This window comes from Lissotriton helveticus, chromosome 4_1, assembly GCF_964261635.1.
Source record: "Lissotriton helveticus chromosome 4_1, aLisHel1.1, whole genome shotgun sequence".
In the NCBI taxonomy this organism is placed as follows: domain Eukaryota; kingdom Metazoa; phylum Chordata; class Amphibia; order Caudata; family Salamandridae; genus Lissotriton; species Lissotriton helveticus.
The window spans coordinates 1,569,655,694-1,569,678,838 of NC_136063.1; the positions used below are offsets into that span (position 1 = coordinate 1,569,655,694).

Genomic DNA, 23,145 nt, shown 5'->3' on the forward strand with positions numbered 1-23,145 from the left:
ACAACTCGTCACGGCACCCACCCACGCCGCCGGCCACACGCTTGACCCCGTCTTCGCCACAAGCACCCACGTCGCCTTCAACCACACCACTGAACTCCACTGGACCGACCACCGCTGCATCCATTTCACCTTCCAAAAACCAACCACGCACTACTGCACCCAACAGCTGCCCCGCCGCTGCTGGAGCAAAGTCACCGAAGACCAGCTGACCTCCACCCTCACCCAGAACCCCCCACCAACCCCACCGACCCAGACGCTGCCGCCAGCAACCTCAGACAGTGGATCGATGACTGCACCAACTTCCTCGCCCCTCTCAGGAAAACCTCCAACAACCACACCAGCAAGAAATTCACATGGTTCACCGAGGAGCTCCAGACCTCCAAACGCACATGCCGGAAACTGGAGAAGAAATGGCTCCACGAATGCACACCGGACAGCCACGCAGCCCACAAGGACGCCATCCGCAGACATCACCACCTCATAAGAACAGCCAAGAGATCCTCCTTCAAAGCCCGCCTGGACAACAACGCACACAACAGCAAAGAGCTATTCAACATAGTGAATGAACTCTCCAACCCCAGCGCCAACACCAACGACATCCCGCCTTCACAAGATCAGTGCGACTCACTGGCTACCTTCTTCCACAGCAAGATAGCCGACATCCGCGACAGCCTCAACACCACAACCACCCCGACAGCGCCAGACTCCAACACCCCCTCCAACACCACCAGCACCAACCACCTGACCTTCTGGTCCAACGTGAAAGACGGTGAGACGTGCAAGGCCATGAACACCATCCACTCAGGATCACCATCGGACCCCTGCCACACCACATATTCAACAAAATGGACGCAACCATCGCACCCCAACTACGGAAGGTCATCAACATCTCCTTCGAAACAGCGACATTCCCGGAAAGCTGGAAGCACTCCGAAATCAACGCCCTCCTCAAGAAACTCAAGGCGGACCCCAAGGACCTCAAGAACTTCTGGCCCATCTTCCTGCTCCCCTTCCCGATGAAGGTCATCGAGAAAATCGCCAACATGCAACTGACCTGCCACCTCGAGGAGAACAACATCCTAGACCCGTCTCAGTCCATTTCAGACGAAACCACAGCACAGAGACAGCCCTCATCGCGCCACAGACGACAACAGGCGCCAACTCGACCACGACGAGACATCAGCCCTCATCCTCCTGGACATGTCTGCCGCCTTCGACACAGTCTGCCACCACACACTAAAGACACGCCTCCAAGAAGCCGGAATCCGAGAAAAAGCCCTGGACTGGACCCTGTCCTTCCTCTCCGGCAGAACCCAGAGAGTCCGCCTCCCACCCTTCCGATCTGAAGCCACCGACATCAACTGCGGCGTACCCCAGGGCTCATCCCTCAGCCCGACATTGTTCAACGTCTACATGGCCCCCCTCGCACAAGTGGCCCACCAGCACGACCTTAACATCATCTCCTACGCCAACGACACTCAGCTCATCCACTCCCTCACCAAGGACCCGCACACCGCCAAAACCAACCTCCACGAAGGAATGAAAGTCGTCGCCGAGTGGATGAGGAGCAGCCGTCTGAAACTTAACTCAGACAAGACAGAGATCCTCATCCTTGGCCCCACCCCCTCTGCCTGGGACGACTCCTGGTCGCTGACCACACTGGGAACAGCACCAACACCCACGGACCACACACACATCCTAGGATTCATCCTCGACTCAACCCCATCTCCTCTGCCTGCTACAACACCCTTCGCATGCTCCGCAGGATCTACTAATGGATCCTGACCGAAACAAGAAGAACGGTGACCCAAGTCCTCGTCAGCATCAGACTGGACTACGGCAACGCACTCTACGCAGGAATCCCTGCCAAACACCTACGACGACTACAACGCAGCCAAAACGCCTCCGCCCGACTGATCCTCAACATCCCCTGCTGAAGCCACATCACCCCCCACCTGAGACACCTGCACTGGCTCCCCGTCAACAAGAGGATCCCCTTCAAGCTCCTCACCCACGCACACAAAGCACTCCACAACACCGGACCAGCCTTCCTGAACAGCAGACTCAGCTTCTACACCCTAACCCGCCAGATCCGCTCCGCCAGCCTTGCCCTCGCAACCATCCCCCGCATCCAACGAACCACCTCCGGTGGCAGATCCTTCTCCTTCCTCACTGCCAAGACCTGGAACACCCTCCATAACCACCTGCGACGGACCCAAGACCTACTCACCTTCAGAAAACTCCTCAAGACTTGGCTCTTCGAGCAGTAGCAGCACCACCCTCCCCTCAGCGCCTTGAGACCCTCATGGGTAAGTAGTGCGCTTTACAAGTGACCGATTGATGAATGAATGGAATGGCCAATGGATGGATGGATTGGTGAAAGATTGAATGAGGGATAAAAGAATGAATGGATAAGAAAATGTTAAGGTGAAATGGTAAATATCAAGGGGTGGATGGAAGGGTGAAATTATAGTTAGATCGATTCTGGAGTGGAAGAGACAAGTGCGCTTTTCTCAGAAGGGTCAGGCTCTCATGCCTTGCTTGCTTGGTGCAATCAGAGCTTGGATTCAAAGTGGGGGTATTTATATTATCTAGTTACTCCCTTGCCACAAACACTAATGTGACTGCTACCACCCATAAAAGCACCCCCAATGCCACCACTACCACTGGTACCAATAGCACACCCTTTAGTGTGACAACAACCACCAGACACCACCAGTGCCACAATTCTACCATAAAACAACCCCCACTAATACTACCAATATTATTAATTGCACTGCCATATTTGCAACCAATACCACCAATTCCATCACCACTAATGGCACAATCTTCAATAGTAGGAGGACCAACAATATCCATACCACCGACACCACCACTACTAATACCACTATCATCAATACCAAAACCATCAATACCATCAATACAAATATCACACCATCACCACCACCAATACTTCCACCAACATACATAAGTACCACCAATATCACACTACATCTGCCAATACTCCAATGCTACTGCCATCACCAATATCTCCATCACAACCAATACCAGTACCACGACCACCAATATGACCATCATAAACATCACCAATACGATCATCAATGCCATTACCATTAGCATTAATACCACCAAACATTAGTACAGCTAGTAGGTCTAGGTTTTATGTACTATAGCATGGAATAATAATTTCTGAAGCCTGCGTTTGAATCCACTGTCACATTAAGCCAGTCCTATTGGTTTTTCCAGTGCTTCTCAGAATGTATTGTAAATGTGTTAGTGTTAAGGGAATAGCTAGCATATTCTAAAATAGAGTTGAGGTAATATGACAAATGAAAGCACATAGAAGTTGAATCTGGTGCCTCAGTGGACTAGTGCATCAATTTTAGAGATCTGTGTTGAATTGAATAGGCACATATTTGAATTCTGGCTGTCCTCTCAGTCTTCCATTTTCCAGAAGTAAAAATAATAAGTTCCATTGAGTTGGGTAACGCTAAAATCTGTTCTAAATAGCCTTGCATGACTGTGCTTTAAAAATACATATATTTTTAAGTCACCACTGATTATAGTCCAGCTGGATTAGCAGTTGTCCCTAAGCCTTTATAATAGGAGAGACATAGGTGAAGAAACAGCAGGAGAAACATGTGTTAGTAGTAAAGCATTTAGCAAGAGCTATAGAGGAGCAAGAACACAGTTGAACTTACAGGAGCAGAAGGATTTTTCACAGTGATGCTGGGAGTCGTTGCACGAAGAGCTCCACTGACTCCATGGTAATACTTGAAACAGATTTTTGTTTCAGCTGAAAGGATAAGGGAGAGAAAGAGAGAGTGAGAGAAGTGAGACCCATATAAGGCCTTTTAAATAGAAACATGAGCAGGCTTTCTGGGAGGGTGAGATATATTGTAGGATTTAAATTTTTTGTGTACTGAGGCATGAGAAATTGTTGTGTTGGTACGATACAGCTGTTTAGTTCCTTCTGAGCCACATGTGTTTGACGTAAGCCCAGATCCAGTCCAATTGTTAAGGATATCCACTTCTATATATTTAAATACATATACACATAATGGTATCCACAAAATATAGTAGGGAACCTGGAATATATGTGGGACCCTGGAGAGCACCATATATATATATATATATATATATATATATATATATATATATATATATATATTACCTACTGGTAGTCAACTGTATGTAGTTATAGTTAGGACTAAAGTCTCCATAGGAAAATCGTTTATTGTTTTGCCAACGTGTTTGGTGCCACTTGATTAATCTTCACAAAGGTTTCACAAAGCTTCCCCTTTTTGGTTCAGCTGCTGTGTTGAAAGTTTCAGGGTGATCCATCAAGCCGGGGCCCAGAAAAATAGGAGGTCCCAAAATGTACTTACAGCCCGAACCACTGAATGGAATTACACCAAATTTGGCGGAAAGCTAGATGTTGGTCCAGAAAGTGTGCTTTTTGGTTTAAATCTGTTCAGTAGTTAAAGAGATATTCAAATTTTAAAAAGATAGATATCTGGGTGCCCAAAAACCTACTGAAACCCTACTGAAATTTAATTGGCTGCCAACACTTCAACCAGGAAGTGTTGGCAGCCATCTTGGGACTCAGTTGAAATGAGTCCCAAAAAAAGGAAAAGAACAGGGTGCAGAGGATAGAAACACCCTTACTCCCTAGCCCTCTTGGGGGGGCCTACTGAGACCCGCCAGGGCCAAAAAAATCATTTTTAAAAATCATTTTGACAAGAACCACAGATCTGGCTGAAAACCTTTAAAAAAAATTAAGTACAAACTCCTGCGCTTCGTTTATTGTCAACCCCCCAGATGGTTCAGGTCTCGGGGGCATTTTTTTAAATAATGCCCCAGGGACCACCATCTCCCCGGGGCGTCTTAAAAAAAATGAAAGTGGGGGAGGCCCGTTCATACGACTACCTCCCTGGGGCTTATTGTTTTAATAATAGGGAGGCCTCTTAAACCCCCCATGCCCCGGGGACTGCCACCTTCCCAGGGCTTCATCTATAAACAAAACTGGGGCTGCACAGACACCCCCTGCAGCCCCAGGAGCTGCCACCTCCCTGGGTTTTCAATTTAAATAATGTAGGGGCTGAGCTGATCCTCCCCCCCTGTAGCCTCGGGGATCATCACCTCCCAAGGGCAAATTAGCCTCCTGGAGCCAATAATGGCCCTGGGACCACCACCCACCTGGGCTGGCTAATGCCAGGGTACCCATTCCCAGGACATTGCTCTTTGATATTGCTTCTCCTGCCAAGCCATAGCAAACCCTGCTCTGCTTCATGCAAACAAGAGCTTGAAAAATTGCTCTCGCTTGCACGAAGTGGAGCATAATTTCTCTTGGACAGAGAGAGCTTCATGTTAGCAGCTCTCTTTGTCCAAAAGGGGAATATCCTATACAACGCGACTTTTACCACGGAGTGCCTTTACAACGCAACTATTACAACGCATGTTATTACAATGCATAGCGCTGGGGGGCGCTCTAGGATAGGGAATAGATTTAATTTACTATCCAACACCTTCCCTACTATCCACGCGGACTGGAGTTGGAATAGTAAATTAAACTATTCACTATCCAGCACCCCTTAACGCTATGCGTTGTAACAGCATGCGTTGTAAAAACTGCGATGTAAAGGCATGCTTGGTAAAACCATGCGTTGTAATGTCATACATCCTAAACAATGCAGACTACCACAGGACGTAGGGAACCTGCAGGGACGGGGGGGCGTTCAGGCTCCCCCCACAGTCCCCATTAAAGTGTCTGGGTGCCCTGGGTGGACCAGGGCACCCAGATTAGAGGCTGGGCCCTGGGGATGGGCTCCCCGGGGCTGGAATTGGCCAGGGAGGGGGGCTGCTTGCCCCCTCCTATTTATTAATCTTTTAAAAAATTGAAAAAACGTGTCTGGCCCCAGGGGATTGGGTCCCCGGGGCTGAAAACGGCCCAGGGAGGTGGGGCACGTGGCTCCCTTCCTAAAAGAATTAATACATTTAAAAAATCTCTATGGCAAATTGCCAGAAGCCCCGCCCCTTTTCTACTGCATAATAGGGGACCCCCTCTAGAAAATGCACTTTCAGGCCAGGGAGAAGAGGGGAAGAAACCAAGAAACACTAAGGACACTCCCTCGTGGCCTTTCTGTCTATTACACTAAGGACTCAATCACTACTGGGCTCAGTAATACATTCAATCACAACAGTGAAACTTATCATTTGAAATGTAATTCTCATTTCTTTTATTATTTCATTTCTTTATATACTTTATAACATTTAATTTTTTCCTTTTTAAAAAAAAAACCTTTTCTGAAAGTGTGTACATCACAGAAAAGAAAATCAACCCTACGATTACATCAAATACACATAGTACATATTTACATATATAAATGTACTTAACAAAAAAGAGACCCCTGGAAAGATAATATAAATACATCAGTTTCACAAGACCATTCAAACACATTCAAACTCACACAAACTCCTTATAAATTGCATCTGAACAAGGGGGAGATTATGAGTGACAAAAAATATCTCCACACCCCTTTTCTCCACCACTCTTCAAATGCACCTCCTGGTGCTCTGCTGGTGGGGGGAGGAAGTACTCTGGGCGGCAGAGGGTCCTTGGGGGTCAACAAGCCTTCATGTTACTTCCAGTAAGTCCTGCACAGGGGGATTGCTGAGAGGACTTTAGAAGCCATAACCAGTTTCTACACCACTCTGCAAATGCACCATCTGGCGCACTACTCATTGGGGAATAAATTCCACTTTACTCATGAGGACCTTAAGACTAAAGTGGACTTTTCCCCCCAACCAGTAGTGCACCCGAAGGTGCATTTGCAGAGTGACAGAGAAAGTATGGGGTGAGATCTGACGGTGTAGGTCTTACTGGAGGTAATGGCAGGGGTAGTTGGCCACCAAGGACCCTCAAGTGCCATGGGGACTTCATTCCCCAACTAGTAGGCACCAGGAGTTGTGTTTGCAGAGTGATGGAGAAAGGGGGCGTGAAACCGTCTCAGCTAACCTGCTATCCTTGGGGCCAACTACCACTCCTGTTACCTCCAGTAAGTCCAACACACTGGGATTGCTTAGGGGTCTTTGGAGGACACCCCCCCTTTTTCCACCACTCTGCAAACGCACCTCTTGGTGCACTACTGGCTGGAGGATAAAGTCCAGTTTACTCTTGAGGGGCCTTGGGAGCCAAGAAGCCTTCCTGGTGCCTCCTGTAAGTCCTACATAGCGGGATTCCTGAGAGCTGGTTGGAGGCCCAGCTCCCATCCTCCACCACTGTGCAAACAGGACTACTACTAAAAAACATTTGAAATTCACTGAAAAAACAGAGGTTACAGGGACATTATAGTTAGGAATTAGCATTTAAAAAACCTTAGAAATTCACTGAAAAAAAAGTTACAGGGATGTTATAGTTAGGGCCAGAATTTACTGGTAGAAAACGAGTGAAATTTAACCGTTATAGTTAGTTGAGCTAACTATACCTCTCTCCCCCGCAACGTACTGCTTATGACTTCACATATTACATCACTCCTGACATGGTCAGTGACATCACTGATTACATTACCAATGGCATCTCAAATGACATAACTGATGAAATCATCCAGTTAGTGTAAGTCTTTTCTAAGAGTTTACACATATATACTAAGCTACTACAAGAGTTTAATTAGTATTCTAGGTGTACCACTAATGAGTGATACTACTTCTAACATATATTATGTGAGTGGCTGTGTGTATCCTTGTGTGAGTGGCTGTATGGGTGTGTGAGTGGCTGTATGATGTATTAGTGAGTGTGTGAGTAGCTGTGTGGGTGAGTGAGGTGCTGTGTCAGTGGCTGGATTGGTGAGTGAGTAGGTGTGTCAGGGGCTGTAAGGGTGAGTGAGTCACTGTCAGTGACTGTATGAGTGAGTGGGTGGATGACTGAGTGACTGGGTGTGCAAGTGGCTGTATGAGTGAGTGAGGGGCTATTTGAGTGGGTGTTTGGTTAAGTGAATTGGTGTGTGAGTAGCTGTATTGGAGAGTAGGTGTCTGTGTGAATACATGTATGGGTGAGTGAGCAGATGTGTCAGTGCTTCTATGGATGTGTAAGTAGGTATGTAAGTGGGTGAGTAGGTGTGTGAGTGAGTGTGTGTATGGGTGAGTGAGTGGCTGTGTTGAGAGGTTGTATGGGTGAGTGGGTGGGTGCATGGGAGGCTGGATAGGTGAATAAATGAATTGGTAGTAGCTGTATGGGTGAGTGTGTGGCTGTAAGGGTGAGTGACTAGCTATATAAGTAGCTGTATGGGCGAGTGGTTGTGTGATTGGCTGAATGAGTGAGTAAGTGGGTGTTTGAGTGGCTCTATAGATTAGTGAGTGGTTGTGTGAGTAAGTCCAATTGGTCGCACACTGCTTGTCCTACCAGCGTGTTGCCCCAGTGGTTGTGTGAGTACTTGTATGGGTCTGTAAATGGATCTGTGAGTCATGTGGGCGAATAAGTGGGTGTATGAGAGGTTGTATGTAGATGTAAGTGGGTATGTGAGTGGTTCTGTGGATAATGCCATCAGTTATGTCATTTGAGATGTCAACTATGATGTCATCAGTGATATCATTGACCATGCGATGAGTGATGTAATATGTGCGGTCATAATCAGTGCATTGCGGGGGCGTAAGTTATAGTTAGCCCCCATAACTATAACTGTTGATTTTCTATGGTTTTGTATGAGTGAACTATAACGAACCTGTGGTGGAGAAGTGTGGCTCACTGGTTAGAGGAGGCAGACCTGGAAGCAGAGATCAGCCTGGGACCAGGGTTCAATTCCCGGCTCGGCGGGGTCTTGAGTCCTAAAATGTCCATGGACTCGACAATTCTCGCTCCGGTGCCTACACGATTCACGGGTTCACACTCTGGGCAATAGCTTGCTTAATCTCCACAACGGCCCCTCGCGGCGGGATGCCTGGCTTTCACCTTGCGGATACCCTGCCGGGGTTATCTCACAGGGGAATACCAGGACAGGTTCCCTAAGCAAGCGCTTAGAAACCGCTTGGTGATTTGCGCTATATAAATTCCTGTACATTTACATTTACCTGTAACCTCTGTTTTTTTCAGTGAATTTCCACGGTTTTTAAAATTCTATTTCCCAGCTATAACATCCCTGTAACCTTTGTTTTTTTCAGTAAATTTTGATGGGTTATTTTAAATGTTATTTCCTAACTGTAATCTGAAATGTGAGTGAGTGCATGAGTATCTCAATGGGGGTTGGAGTGGGTCTGTGAGTCTCTGACTGGATCTGTAAATTGGTGTGTGAGTCTCTGAGTGGGTCTGTGAGTCAATGCATGAGTCTCTGAGTAGGTCTGTGAGTGGGTGAGAGAGTATGAGTGATTTTGTAAGTGGGTGATTGAGTGTCTGACTGGGTCTGTGAGTGGGTGCACGTGTCTATCTTCAACTGTGAGTAGGAACATGAATGACTGAATGGGTCTGTGAGAGTGTCTGAGTTGTTTTGTGTGTGTGTGCATGAGTATCTGAGTGGGTTTTGCTCATTCTCTGCTTGTTTACTGCCTTTTTTCTGCTCAGTTCAGACCTTTATTTTGCCTCTTTCTGCTTGCTGCTGACTACTCCATTTTGCCTCTTTCTGCTCATTTTCTAACTTTATCTTGCCTCTTTCTGCTCATTGCTGACCTCTATTTAGCCTCTTATGCATTGTTTCTGACTTCTATTTTGCCTCTTTCTGCTCAATTCTGACCTTTATTTTGCTTCTTTCTGCTCATTGCTGGTCTTTATTTAGCCTCTTTCTGCTCATTGCTGACCTCTATTTTGCCTTTTCCTGCTAATTTCTAACCTCTATTTTGCCTCTTTCTGCTCATTGCAGACTTTTATTCTGCCTCTTACTGCTCGTTTCTCCCATTTATCTTACCTCGTTTTGCTTGTTGCTGACCTTTATTCTGCCTCTTAATTTTGTTTGTTTGCACTCCTTTCCCCTGAGACGGCAGGGGGAGCCTCAAGGACCCCACTGTCCATGCCAGTTCCCCACCACCTGTGGGAGCTGGCATTGGTATCACAGACAGGGAGTCGCTAAACATGCTGCTCCCTGTCTATAAGAGCAAATGTTTTGTCTGCTTCCCTGCACGCTTGACAGCAGGCAGGGAAACAAACAACACCTCCTTTTCCAGTAAGCCAGAGCATTTTGTCAGCTCCCACATGCTGAAAGCGGAGTGTTTGCTCAGACTTGTTGGGAGCTATCAAAGCTATCAAAGCTCCCACCAAGTTATAACAAATAGCAGTGTCCCTGGGGTTGGTCCCCAGCAATTATTTGCTCCAGGAGGCGGCCCACGTGGACTGCTTCCTTTTACTTTCATGGGCCTGTGCAGAGACTGTGGTGTTCCCCGGAGTTTGGGGGTCACAAACCCCACCAAGCATTTTATTTTAAGCCCTCGGAAGGTAATGGTCTCCGGAGCATGGGAGGTCTGCAAGGCCTCCATGCATTTATTATTTAGTCCCAGGAGTTGGTGGTCCCCAGGTCCTGGGAGGGTCCACCTTGTTCTTAATATAATTAGTCCCAGGGAGGTGGTGTTCCCAGGGCCTTTTTAAGGCCTTGGAGGGAGGCCCCTTGGGTCCCCTCCATTTTTTGAATAATCCTTGCATGCTCCCGGGACCTGGCCCACCCAGGAGCTACATTTGAAATAAGCACAGAAGCCTGCGCTTGCTTTCTTTCAATTCACTATGATATTCACAAATATTTCAGGAAAATCATTGTGAATTAAAAAAATGCTTTTATGCTGTGGTGAGGTTCCAGTGCAACCGAAGACCAAGGCTTGGGGGTCAGGGTATTCCTACCAAACCCCCTTTCATTTTCCCCCCCATTTTTTGTGAGACTCGGCTGAAGCCGAGACCCAAGATGGCTGCCCAAACTTCCTGGTTGCAGTGGTTTAGATATATGAATTTCCCTGCACAAGCTTGTTATTATTTGTGAATTAGCCACGATCGCAGATATCCTTATTTGGATTTCCTAATATTTTTCAATGACTACTGAATATATTTACACCCGATAGCTGAAAGCATGAGCTGCAAACCAAAATCTACCTTCCTGCCAAATTTGGTGAAATTCAGTCCATAAATTAAACCTCATGTTTTTTGACAAGTAGGATTTTCTGTCATCCTTCTGCACAGGAAGTGACATCACTGGATTTCCCATCATCCATCTGCCCAGGAAATGACATCTCTGGTTTCCCACCAAAACTACCTTTAAAAGAAGAAGCCAAGCAAGAGGACTTCATTTTCCATCACCATCTGCAAAGGAAGAACATCACTGGATTTCCCATCCCTGCTTCTGGTCACAGAAACATGACTAAACCCTACCCTTGCATCAGACATCGCTACAGTCATCTCCATCAGCTGCAAGATCGCCAGGCAATACTGTTCGCACAAGCTCATAGACCGAATCACAATCATATTCAAAGATACCAGATCCTACACCACCTACATAGACACCCCCAGCAACGACATGGGTGGAATCCTTGTATACAGGTCACCAGAGGCCAGCACCAATTTTACCATTGGCATCACGGTCTTCATCGCACCTCTTAACATCAATGCCTGTACCTTCATCCTGTTTGTAGACCTTAACTTTCACCTAGAAGACCACATCACCCAAGCCATGCTCGTCTAGAAAACCTTGCAAACTTTGGCCTCACCCAGCATGTTATTGAACCCACAAACACTGCCGAACACCTATTGGACCCGATTTTCTCCTCAATCCTCAACATCACAGTCAACATGCCAGCAACTATGACCTAGATGGACCACACATTAGTCAGTTTCAGCATACCCATATTGCACTCACAAAGGCGCACCACCATCACCGGACCCATATGCAGCACCTGGGAAAGCATCACAGAAGAGAAATGGCTTTCCACGCACCAGCCTGAGCACACCAGCAACTTGATGAAAGCCATCATGAACCTCGAACGTCTGGATCTCCGCATCTAACAACAACCTGGCTTTCCTCAAGTGCAACCAAATGGCAAGAGCTGATGAAACGCCACTGGAAGCATCTGGAGTGCAAATAGATAAGTCAAGAGACTACAGAAAAGACATCTTCTAATCAGCCACTAAGAGGCTACCAAAGGCAGATACGGAACACCAAGCGCACCACTCTTGCAGATCACAGTGACGCCAGTGCTAACAGCAGCAAGGAAATCCTTGCTATCATCAAAGATTTTACGGTGCCTCCTTACACTTTCAGCAACAACTCCCCCTCACAAAAACTTTGCAACAAGCGCCTGGAATTCTTCTGCAATAAAATCACCTCTATATATGGCAATTTTAACTATGAACCAGGCCCCGTCATTGTCACAACTCAACATCCCATCATGGCCGAAGAACAAACCCTGACCGTGTGGCCCCCCGATACCACTGTCAGAATCACTTCTATCATTAGGACCATCCACCTGGGGGCCATATTTGACCCTTGCCCCCACCACACCATCACCAAAGGACTTCAAATAATCAATGAAGCACCAGTAGCACCCATCCTCAACACCTCCATTGACTCAGCTATGTTCCCGGACACTCGGAAACATGCCATCATCGTGCCCTTGATCAATAAAACATTTGCTGACCCAGCCATGCTATCCTTCACAGACCCAACTCAACCCTACTATACTAGGTGAGGGTCTTAGAAAAACGAATCAACTGATGCCTCAACGACCACCTCAGCAAACATCAGCTCCTCGATGTAACAGTCTGGATACAGACCTAACTACAGTACCGAAAGAGCACTCATCGCTGCCACAGAAAACATTTGCATGATCCTTGACATTATCTCAAATAGTGGGATGCCCAATGGACCCTTGATGGCTTGGGCGGAATAGTATGAGCAGGTAAGTTTCCCTTAAAGGGATTTTGTTCAATGAGATTTATTTTGAGAATAATAATGCTTTAAGGTAAGTTCTGTGTAAGTAACTTACTATCAGCTTATTTAAGAAACAGTTAGATCAAATTATCAGTGAATAAATCTTCAAACAAACAATTAATTCAACCAAAAGAAAGAATTACATAGAACACGGGTGTATATATTCAAAAAGGTATATATTAATTCAAGATAGTTCAATTTTGACGGTACACTAAAAACAAACAACACAATGTAGCTAGAAGCTAGAATTAACATATGATCAAGTATTATTCTCAGGGACAACTGTGGAAACCTTTACAACAGGAATATTTAAGGCAATTAGAAGAATGTATATAAAACAAACATTGCCTATAATACATTAAACTGAAAAATAGGTGTTATAGTCAACGTTTCGGTCTATTTATGTCACTGTTCATTAGACCATCTTCAGGATGTTGAGAATATTGTTCACAATCGATGATGATTCCTTATAATGTTTTAGAAGTATATTTATAGGGTGACATAAATTTTTGATTTGGAACATGAGACGATGGCGGCCAATGCTTGCAGAGGCTCCTTTATTAAAAGGCTCTCGGTAGTCAGAAAAAAGAAGAACAAATCTTTGTTGCAGTGTTTCAAGTTCATAAGTGTTCGCGCTAGGGTAGCTGGCGGCACAAACATTGATGTTGCCCTACAAATATACATCTAAAACATTGATTGATTGAACATATGTAAACTAAAAACTTAGCTAGTGCACTTGAGAAAGAACTTAGCGAATATGCCTGCTGAAGGATGGAAGTTTCATCTAAATAAACAGTGTGCTATTAATATTATTACATTTAACATGTTGATATCTTGAATTGTGGATAATTGAGTTGTTAAATTGTTTGGAAAGTCAAATTTAATTGGAAACCATCCATAAAGAGTTTCTGTTACAAAAGGGTATGACCAATGCTAGACAAGAACAAGCAGAGAAGAAAGTGTGATAAGTTTACGTGATAAGGCGTGTTGTCAAAAGATTTGGGAGCTGGGTTGACTGATCAGAGAACACAGAAGAAAGCACAGACAACCCTGCCACGTGGGCCTCAGATCAGATGCCATAAAAAGTACCCCATAGTGCTGAAGCTTGGGGTACACAATGTAAAGTTGACGAACCGTCCCAGAGTAGCTGGGGCAGTCCCGATTTGACCAGCTATCCTGGCAGGTTTCAGCAAATTTAGCTTGTGTCATGGTTTTCATCGGGGGTGGACTAAAAAACGAAGGAGGCATGATTTCATGTGATCCAAAGCAGGGCTAGCTAACAGCGGTTATCAAAAAGCAATTTAATTACCAGGTATGATACTGGATTTCAAATTGCATTCAATCTATTCCTTAGTGCATTGTTGTGTGTTTCTATTTGATGACTGCAGTCATTCTGTGCCTCTCTGTTGATGTAAAACTGTAATCTTTTTTCTATTTTTGCAAAATGTCACAAATTTTAGTTTTCCAAATCTGGTCTCCCTGCAACAGTCGCACATATTGGAGAAAAATTAAGCAATGGACTCTGGTTTGATCTGCGATCAAAGGGTAGTTGGACAAAATATCATGTTAGAAATATCCTACCTGATAAATATTGCAAAAGTATCATAGGATAGAATATCTTTGTCAAGAATATCGTTTATTTTGGTAACTAATCATTTTTAAAAATGTTGTTTTAATATAATTTTCGCTATGGCATAGTTTTTTAATGTGTTTTAGTTAACACAATAATTTTAGTTGTTTGTAATGTTGTTATAATTGTTACTACTTTTTAAGCATGAGCATGTGGTTTGTAATATAAAGTGATTTCGTTTTTTAATGTTATTAGTGATATATAGTATTGCAGGGGGTGGTTGGGTTTGTAGGGGGCAGGGTGGGAAGGTATTTAAATTAGAAATATACTTCATTTAATGTTAAATTATTTTTATTGTTAATTACCTAAGTAATTAATTATTATTATGCAATGTTTTAAAGTGTTATATTATATTTTGAATTTAAACATTTTATTTAGTTTTATTAGATATAGTATGTTATTTTTAGTTGTGGCTTTTTGGGTTTGGGTGGGAAGTTCATTAACTAATAAAAAATAAAATTGATTGGTAATTAGTTTGTAATTGTAAATTAATTATATTATTTATTGTTAATTTTGTAAATAGTCTACCTATTTATTTGAGATGTACATTAGCATTGGGTTTAAGTTTGTATGGGTATAGAGAGGGAGTTCATTAAGTTATAAAAAGTGTATACATTATTGTGAATTAGTTTTAAATTGTTAATTAATCGTTTAATTGATTGTTAATTATATAAATAGTTTAATACTGATGTATTTATGTTATATTTTAGTTGTGGTTTGCTGCGTTTGTATGGAGCTAGGGTGGGTAGAATTAAATTAATTTTAATGTAATGTTATTTTTGTAAACATTTCTATTTGATTATTAATGATGTATATAAAATTAATAATTGATTATTGTGTAATTGCTGTAAGTTTCATTTATTTTAACATGTATTTCAGTTTAATATGTTTATTAAACATGTCTTTTTTTAATGCTGTGTCTTTTATTTAGGTGAGTATGTTGTTATTAAAGTATATTATATATATATATATATATATATATATATATATATAGATATATAATATGTTTTTTTTAACTATTTCATTGTAAGTTTGTGAGAAATTGGTTCTGATATGATATTTGTTATTTAAAATTAATTTGTTTTCTGAGTGTTAATGTAAATTAAATGAATAAGCGATCTGTACCCTCCCAGGTCCAACAGTTTGCCAACTGTAGCTAAGATCGGAGCAGGAATAATACATCTAACCCCTACGAAGTCCAATGCTTTCCCTACTGTTGCTTAAACTGGAGTGTGAAGAGTAAATGTATAGTAAATGTAACCCCTCTGAAGTCCAACACTTTCCCTACTATTACACTGACTGGAGTAGGAATTGTAAATCTAACCCATTCAAAGTCTGACACATTCCCAACTGTTGCACTGATTGGAATGAGAATAGTTAATTTAACCTCTGCAAGGTCAAGCACTTTCCTTACTGTAGCACACACAGGTGTCAGAATAGAAAATCTAACCCCTCCAGTGTCCAACACTTTCCCTACTGTTGCATAAACTGGAGTGGGAATAGTGTATTAATTATCCTCAGACTCCAAAACTTTTCTATTTATTGGTTAAATAGGTAATATATTTTGTTATTGAATTGTTTATATTGTTGACATTTTTTTAATTTGTGTATGTATTTTATATTTCCTTCACTTCACTGCTGCGAAGTAGTGGGGTGACGCTCCTCCTCCTTAGCAGAGGAGACACCACTGCTAATATGGAAATTGTTATGGAGTTTTTTAGGCATAGATGCATCAAGCTAAAAACCGCACGCAAAGGGGCAGATTCTAAGAATCTGCCCATTTGCGACAGGTATTTTTGCATTTGGGATGCATCATCCCAAATGCAAAAATCGCAATTTAAGAAATCGCAAATTTGGGGTTACTTAAATTGCTATTGCATTTAAGGAATCTCAAATTGAGATTCCTTAAATACAATGCATTAAAGTTAAAAAAATGAGCGATTTCGCTAATAGGGGGAGCAAATTACCATGAAGTTGAACTTCATGGTAATTTGCAAAAACTTTGAAAAATGCACTAAAGTGCATTTTTTTTTCAAAGTTCTATTTTACACACAAACATGCCCTTAGGGCATGTGTGTGTGCAAGATGTACCCATATGCAGATTTCAGGGGTGCAACAGGGTGTCCTTTTGACACCCTGGCACCCTTGAAATTGCAATCTCAATTTGCGATTCTCTAATTGAGAATCGCAAATTGAGATTGTCTTCCCATTCATTCCTATGGGCCTCTAGGCCCATAGGAATGAACGGGGAGGTATTCCTTAATTGAGACTCGCAATTTGCGAGTCGCAATTAAGGAATTTTAAGAAATCGCTATTTTTTTTAGCGAGTTTTTCATGCATAGCCTTTTGCTATTCCTTATTAGCAAATCCTTATTTTTCGCTAATAAGGAATCGCAAAATGGAGGCTTGATGAATCTACGGGTTAGTGTCTATTTTCCATTCAGATCACATGCAACAAGTGGTGTCTCAATTTCAACAATCAGATTTGTTTGTCACTCAAATGCAAATGTTAGGAATTCATGATTCCAAATACGACCCTGGCCAAAGAGATAAATTAACCATTTTCGATGTTACAAAGCAGGATGATGACATGCACCCAATTCATCAATTTACATAATGCATTTGTTCATGCTATGGATGCGAAATTATTATGGATTCCATCTTTTTATCTGCTTAATGCTTAACATGATCAGTGCAGTAGCCATGTATTTATACATTGATGTGATCCCTATATCATCTTAATTATTAAGTTCTTATGTTTTCACTGTGCAAATAATTCGAATTTCAAATTTACTATTCATCAATCATTAATGAATTCACACTCTTTGTGGTTTCAAAAATAATGCATTTGTCATTTCAATGTGATATAATTTTTTGTTTTGAAGTCACCACTTGTCACTGTGTTTGCCTATGTAGAAGCCAAGATATTTTCTAATGAACTAGATCATCAAGGTATTCCAGTCATGAGATGAAATGGAACCCCTTATTGTGATTTTTCAACCCACTTATTGAGGATAGCTCTCATTATCACAACATATATCATACTACATTAACTCATTTGAGAAAGAAAATTGCTCATACTTGGTAGATTACAGTGCACATTATCAGCCTTGCTGGGCAAAACTATATATATAACAAAATTAAAATTGTGGGATGTATTTGTGCTATTTTTATACTTACCATTCTAAGTATAGGAACATGATATTGTGGTAAACAATATTTTTGACACAATATTTGTTATAGACAATATTGTTTACAACAATGATGTGTCATTGATCCGATCAAAGAGGGGACCCCTTTTTGGCGCACTGTCGTCAATGAAAAGGATATGCCAACACTCGTTGACTAATCCTCCTCATTTCATTGGATCGCTCTTCAGTTTCTACCATCTTTAATCCATGGCTTCGAAAATAAATAATAATTAAAATGTTCTACTTTCTGCACACGAATCACAGCTGAGGGTGTATCTCGGCGCTTCGCTTGCATTAGTGAGCTGAGATTTAAAATAGCGCAGTCTTGAGAAGTTTCCTGAATTTGGTGTGTTATGTGCAGGAGAAGATGTGGGATGGTAACCTATTCCAGTAGAAAGGTGCAAGGTAAGAGAAGGACCTGCCACTACTTGTGACCAAGCAGAAACAGTGGATGGTAAGTAAGGCTTTGTCCTCAGATCTCACGTTTCTGACAGTATGATAATAGTTAAGCTTCTTACACAAGTAGCTGGGACCCTTACCCATTAGAGGTTTATGAATAAGGCAGGAGAGATTAAAGATTGATCGTTTTCTGACTTGCAGCCAGTGCAAGGCTCTCAGTAAAGGAGTCGATGCAGAGCCTGAAGGGAGATTGCAAACAAGCCAGCTGCAGTATTTTGAACTATTTGCATTTTAGAGATTAAAGTCTCATTTGCTGATGCAAGTAGGGTACTTCCATAGTCAAATCTACTAATAATTAGTACTTTGATTAATGTTTTCCTCGCAGAGAGAGGAAGAAAAGGAAACACTTTCCTCAGTACACACATCATATTAAAATTGTTACCACAGTTGGTTGCAACATGTTCTTTCATTGATAAAGTTTGATCCAATTTTACACAGAGGATCTTTACTGACAGCCTGCGAATGGGAGTTTGACTGCGCTCTGGAGGCTGACACTCAGGAGCACATAGTTATTGGACCTTATTAAACAGCATAATCTCAGTTTTATCAGTGTTTAATTCTATACAGTTTGTTGTAATCCAATCTGCTCTTCCTGTCAGGCATTTGGAATAAACAAGGTTTTACTTCACTCAAATCCCTATCACAAGAAATGCAAGCTGGGGGTCATCAGCATATGATAGTATTTCAAATCCTAGGATTTAATGATTGATGCAAGGGGGGCCACCTAGATATTCAATATTGTGGGCGTAAACAAGATCCCTGCGGAACCCCCTTGTCCCCTTTATGCGTACCTAAATAAAATTGGTACACAGTAGATCATATTAGTTACTAACATATTAGTTACTAACTAGAGGAAAACTCAAATGAGTCAGAATAAAATCTGAAAAGCCATATCATCTTTGGTCAATAACTGCCTGTGAGTGTCCTCATCTATTGACAACCATAGCTACTTTTAATCGGTTCCTTTCACTATTTTGGAGAAGGATTCGGATTACCATAATAATGTCACCCCAGTGCGGGGAACAGCAAATGGCTAGAGACTGCTATCAGAAGAGAGTATGTTCCACTGGGAAAGTTTTTCACTTATTCTCAAACTTATACTTAACCTCACTGTCTCTCCTTTGACTCGCTTCTTTATTGCAAGCAATTTTTAAGGGTCTTCACATCAATCTTGTCTGGCTTTATACACCACCTCCTTGCTTAATCAAATCCAGTATAAGCCAGTTACTGGGAGAAGCCTGACCTTTAATGGCTTTCAGTGGGTCCAGTCTCTTCCATTTTCTGAATCAGAGAAGTCTCATCTATTTATCATCCCATATTCAGAACAAATACCAGAACGAATGTAAAGAGGAGCATCCCTTTCTAATGATGCCAAAACCCTTGACCTGGAGGCAGTGACACAGAGTGCATGATGGTTGTCACATCTGCCAATCAAAATCCAATTCAAGGATGCAGTGTGATGAGACAATTTATAAGTAATGATGCCCGTGCCACCACTAGTGTAGTTCTTGTCACTGGGACCCGCTTAGTTTGACACTCATTTGTAAGCAATTTAGATATCCGGTATTGTAATGCGATTTCCTCAAAAGCGATAATAATCTAGGTTGCCAGGCATGATTCAATCTTAAGAACACATATTAAGGACATATTATGAACCCACATGAAATGGGACTGAGGAGCAGGTTTGCACGTCTTAGATTTCACCTCAATTGTATATTTTGTTGTTCAGTGTTATACAGCGGAGATAAAGGCAATGGCAATGCAGCATTTTGCAAGAAGCCAGTCAGTGGAGTCTGAAGAATTCAAACATAGACCTCATAATCAAGAAAAGACTATAGGAAGCGCCAAGGAGGGGTAACTGATGAAGGCTGTATAATGAGTGGCAGTTTATATGGGAGGAGTCTGTTATGCAGAATAATAGAGGGCTACATAATTAATTTGTGCCTTAACATTTCATACTAAGAGAAGGAATTCAAGGAGAAGCAATACAGAACAATCCAAACATTCAAGTATTGTTACACAACTGGAAATACTCCGAAGACGTTGCATTTATTAGCTGTGTATCAGGTGTTTTTATTCGAAACCTATACATAAAGATAAAACTTGGTTTCTCTAGAATCGAGGTCCTGTTCACACAGTGTGCTCTCGGAGATACCTCAAGTTAATCACTTTCTATAGTTGATTTAAGGTTATAAATAATGTCAGTAGTCAACAAACGGTATGTTTTTTCAATTGTGGACATTTAATTAATACAAGCCTCTCAGAAAATAGTTTTAGAATGCCTTGAAAGTTAAAGGGACTCATCGTGTCTGGGAAACGTCGTCATATCATTGACCATTTTTTTCATTGACAGACATTTGTTTGATATTCCACTGACATGACATTGTTGAGAATTTAGTAATCGGTAGCACCCTTTATGGACTTTTAAATAACAACTTTGATCAAGCAATCAAGCAAATTAATTTACAGGTGTTGATGATAACATGCTGTATTCTATTATTACTATCAGTTTAAAATTAGCTTCACATTTAGGTCCTAACTGGCTAGAATTGAAAACAGATTATTTCTCAAAACAGAGTTATGAGAAACTCTAAGTTAAGGACAACATTTCTCCATCATCAATACTTTCAAAATACACCTGCATATTCTCAAGAAGCTTCTTAGAGGTTATGAATTTTCAAAGTTCCAGGCAATTAGGTGTATCATAAGAGAGAGTCAGTTTTAGTTGCAAATTTCTCTTATTCTGTGATGGCATATCTTACGCTGGTTCTTTAGTTTCTACTATTATTAATTGGGCATCCTGGGATGCAGAAATATTTTTTATGGATTATTTTCCATGGAGTATTTCTCAAGCAAGAACCTGGCTCATGGGACAGCACGCGGCTCAATATAGCAAGTGGGATAAAGAGATGTCGATTTAGGGGAATAAAGATATGTGGGGTATGCAATGCATATTTCCGGATGATGGCTGCTGAGTATAAAATAGCCAAAGTAGCAGAAATTACCTTTCAGATATTTGCAAATCAGGTTTTGTCAGATAATAATACCAGAACTGATAATTTGTTGACAGGGAACTGTGCAGTTGTGAGTAGAAATTGCAGGAACTTAACAGTTTTTATATGTTTCCCGAGTCAGGTGAGACGTTGCCACAGTCTTACATGTAGTGGCCAGCCATTCTTTAGATTGAGCTGGTAGCAAGAGAATGACTGCTTCCTGTACCATTTTTTGATGCCATGCAAGCTTCAAGTCTGGTCACGTTGAGGATGCAAATTCCTCTTTGACTATTTGAGATTGCAAACTTGTTAACACAATCTTAAGTGTGGGTCTCAAAGGCTTTGTAAATACAAACTCAAATGTCTCAAATTTGTTGTCATCTAGCATTGGAGACTATTGCAGATCTGTAAGGATGAGTTTGATGAGGTGGGATGTGCAGGCAACAGCATGAAGGCTACATTCAAAGGGATGATGGTAGATACTGTTAGGCGGTTTTTAGAGGGTATTCTCACCATCATTTTTGAGAAGAGAAAGGAAAATTAGGTCCTGGAAAGAGAAGTCAAAGTCAATATAAAGTCAGAGGGACTTCAAATAATGTGTGAGTGTGGGTCTGAAGAGATAGAGGTCCGCCCATGAAAAGTCAATATCAATGTAGCAGCAGAGGGACCATGACATTTGTGAGTGTATTGTTGAAGCTATTAAATTGCTTAAAAGCCCTGTCTGAATTTTGTTTTAGGGTGTTTCTCCATGGAGAAGAACAAATGCATTATTTGATGTACTAAATTTAGGTAGAAGGAAAGCATTAAGGATCGGGTGAGGTTGGTAGAGGGTGAGTGTGTATTATGTTCACTGATTCATGCGGCCAGATTGTCTAATTCCTTTTATGTACAATTGTCTTCAGTACTGAATTCTCATGTTTAATCTTGAAGTTTTAGTGTTATTTTTCACAGTTTGTTCACTACCCATTGAAAAATAAACAATGCCTCACATTTTAATTGTCAGCTTATACGTAAATGTGTCTTTAAAGATTGTATAATCCTTCACATTAAATTATGCACCTCCTGAAAAAAACAGGGGTCTTCATTATGAATGTTTATTGAAATCACTAATGGCTTCTTGTGTCCATACTCTGTAGATAACTTATGTTCATAAATATATACAAATAACTTTCCAAGTAATCCATAGAAAACATTGTTATTGTTTTGAAAGATTGAAAAAGAAAGCGAGGGAGAGAGAGAAAAAAGAGAGACAATGGTAAGTATGCACTCAAGCAAGTGGGGTCACATGATCAATACATGTTGAATTGCAGTGTGTTACAGAGGTTGTAAGGATTGAAGGGCCCCTGTAATCTATCATGCAGATTGTTAGAAATGGGGTTCTCTGGTTGGAAGTGGTATGCACCCTGACCAAGGAGGGATCCTACCTTCTAGTCAGGGTAAGGGAGTTACACACCTAAGATAAGCCATGCTCACCCCTTTGGTAGCTTGCCACGAGCAGTCAGGCCTATCTCAAAGGCAATGTGTAAAGCATTTGAACATAACACACACAGTAACACAGTGAAAACACTACAAATGAAAACCACACATCTTAGAAAAAGAACCAATTTTTATCTAAACAAAACAAGATAAAAACGACTAAATTATAACACATATAACTCAAAATATATCTTTTAAAAGGTTTGAGCAATTCTGTTCTTAGAAGTGCTGATTTTACACAAAGTACCTTGGTTGCACCAAAATCCACAATGAAAAACAGCCACAGACGAGGGAAGCTTCGGAAAACCCAGCGATGTGTTGATTCCTGAGTCCCAGGGAAAGTGATGAGACAGTTCTGCTGCACACAGGAGAAATGTTACATCGGTTCCGTTCTGTAAGGGGAAGTGATGCGTCAAAATCCAAAGATTGCTCTGGTCTGCAGGTGAGGAGGTGGAAAACTTGGTGCACAGGTGCGATGCATAGAAATTCGGACACGCTGGAGGTCG

At 41.9% G+C, this 23,145-nt stretch overlaps 1 protein-coding gene across 1 annotated transcript in view; it reads right to left on the bottom strand.

The window, feature by feature from the left end:
• HECW1 (HECT, C2 and WW domain containing E3 ubiquitin protein ligase 1) overlaps window positions 1-23,145 on the bottom strand; it is a 624,284-nt gene that overhangs the window by 413,640 nt on the left and 187,499 nt on the right. Inside the window, exon 3 of the mRNA XM_078688193.1 lies at window positions 3,702-3,796. Within this exon, the coding sequence (XP_078544319.1) occupies window positions 3,702-3,796 (95 nt within the window). The remainder of the gene's footprint in view (window positions 1-3,701; window positions 3,797-23,145) is intronic.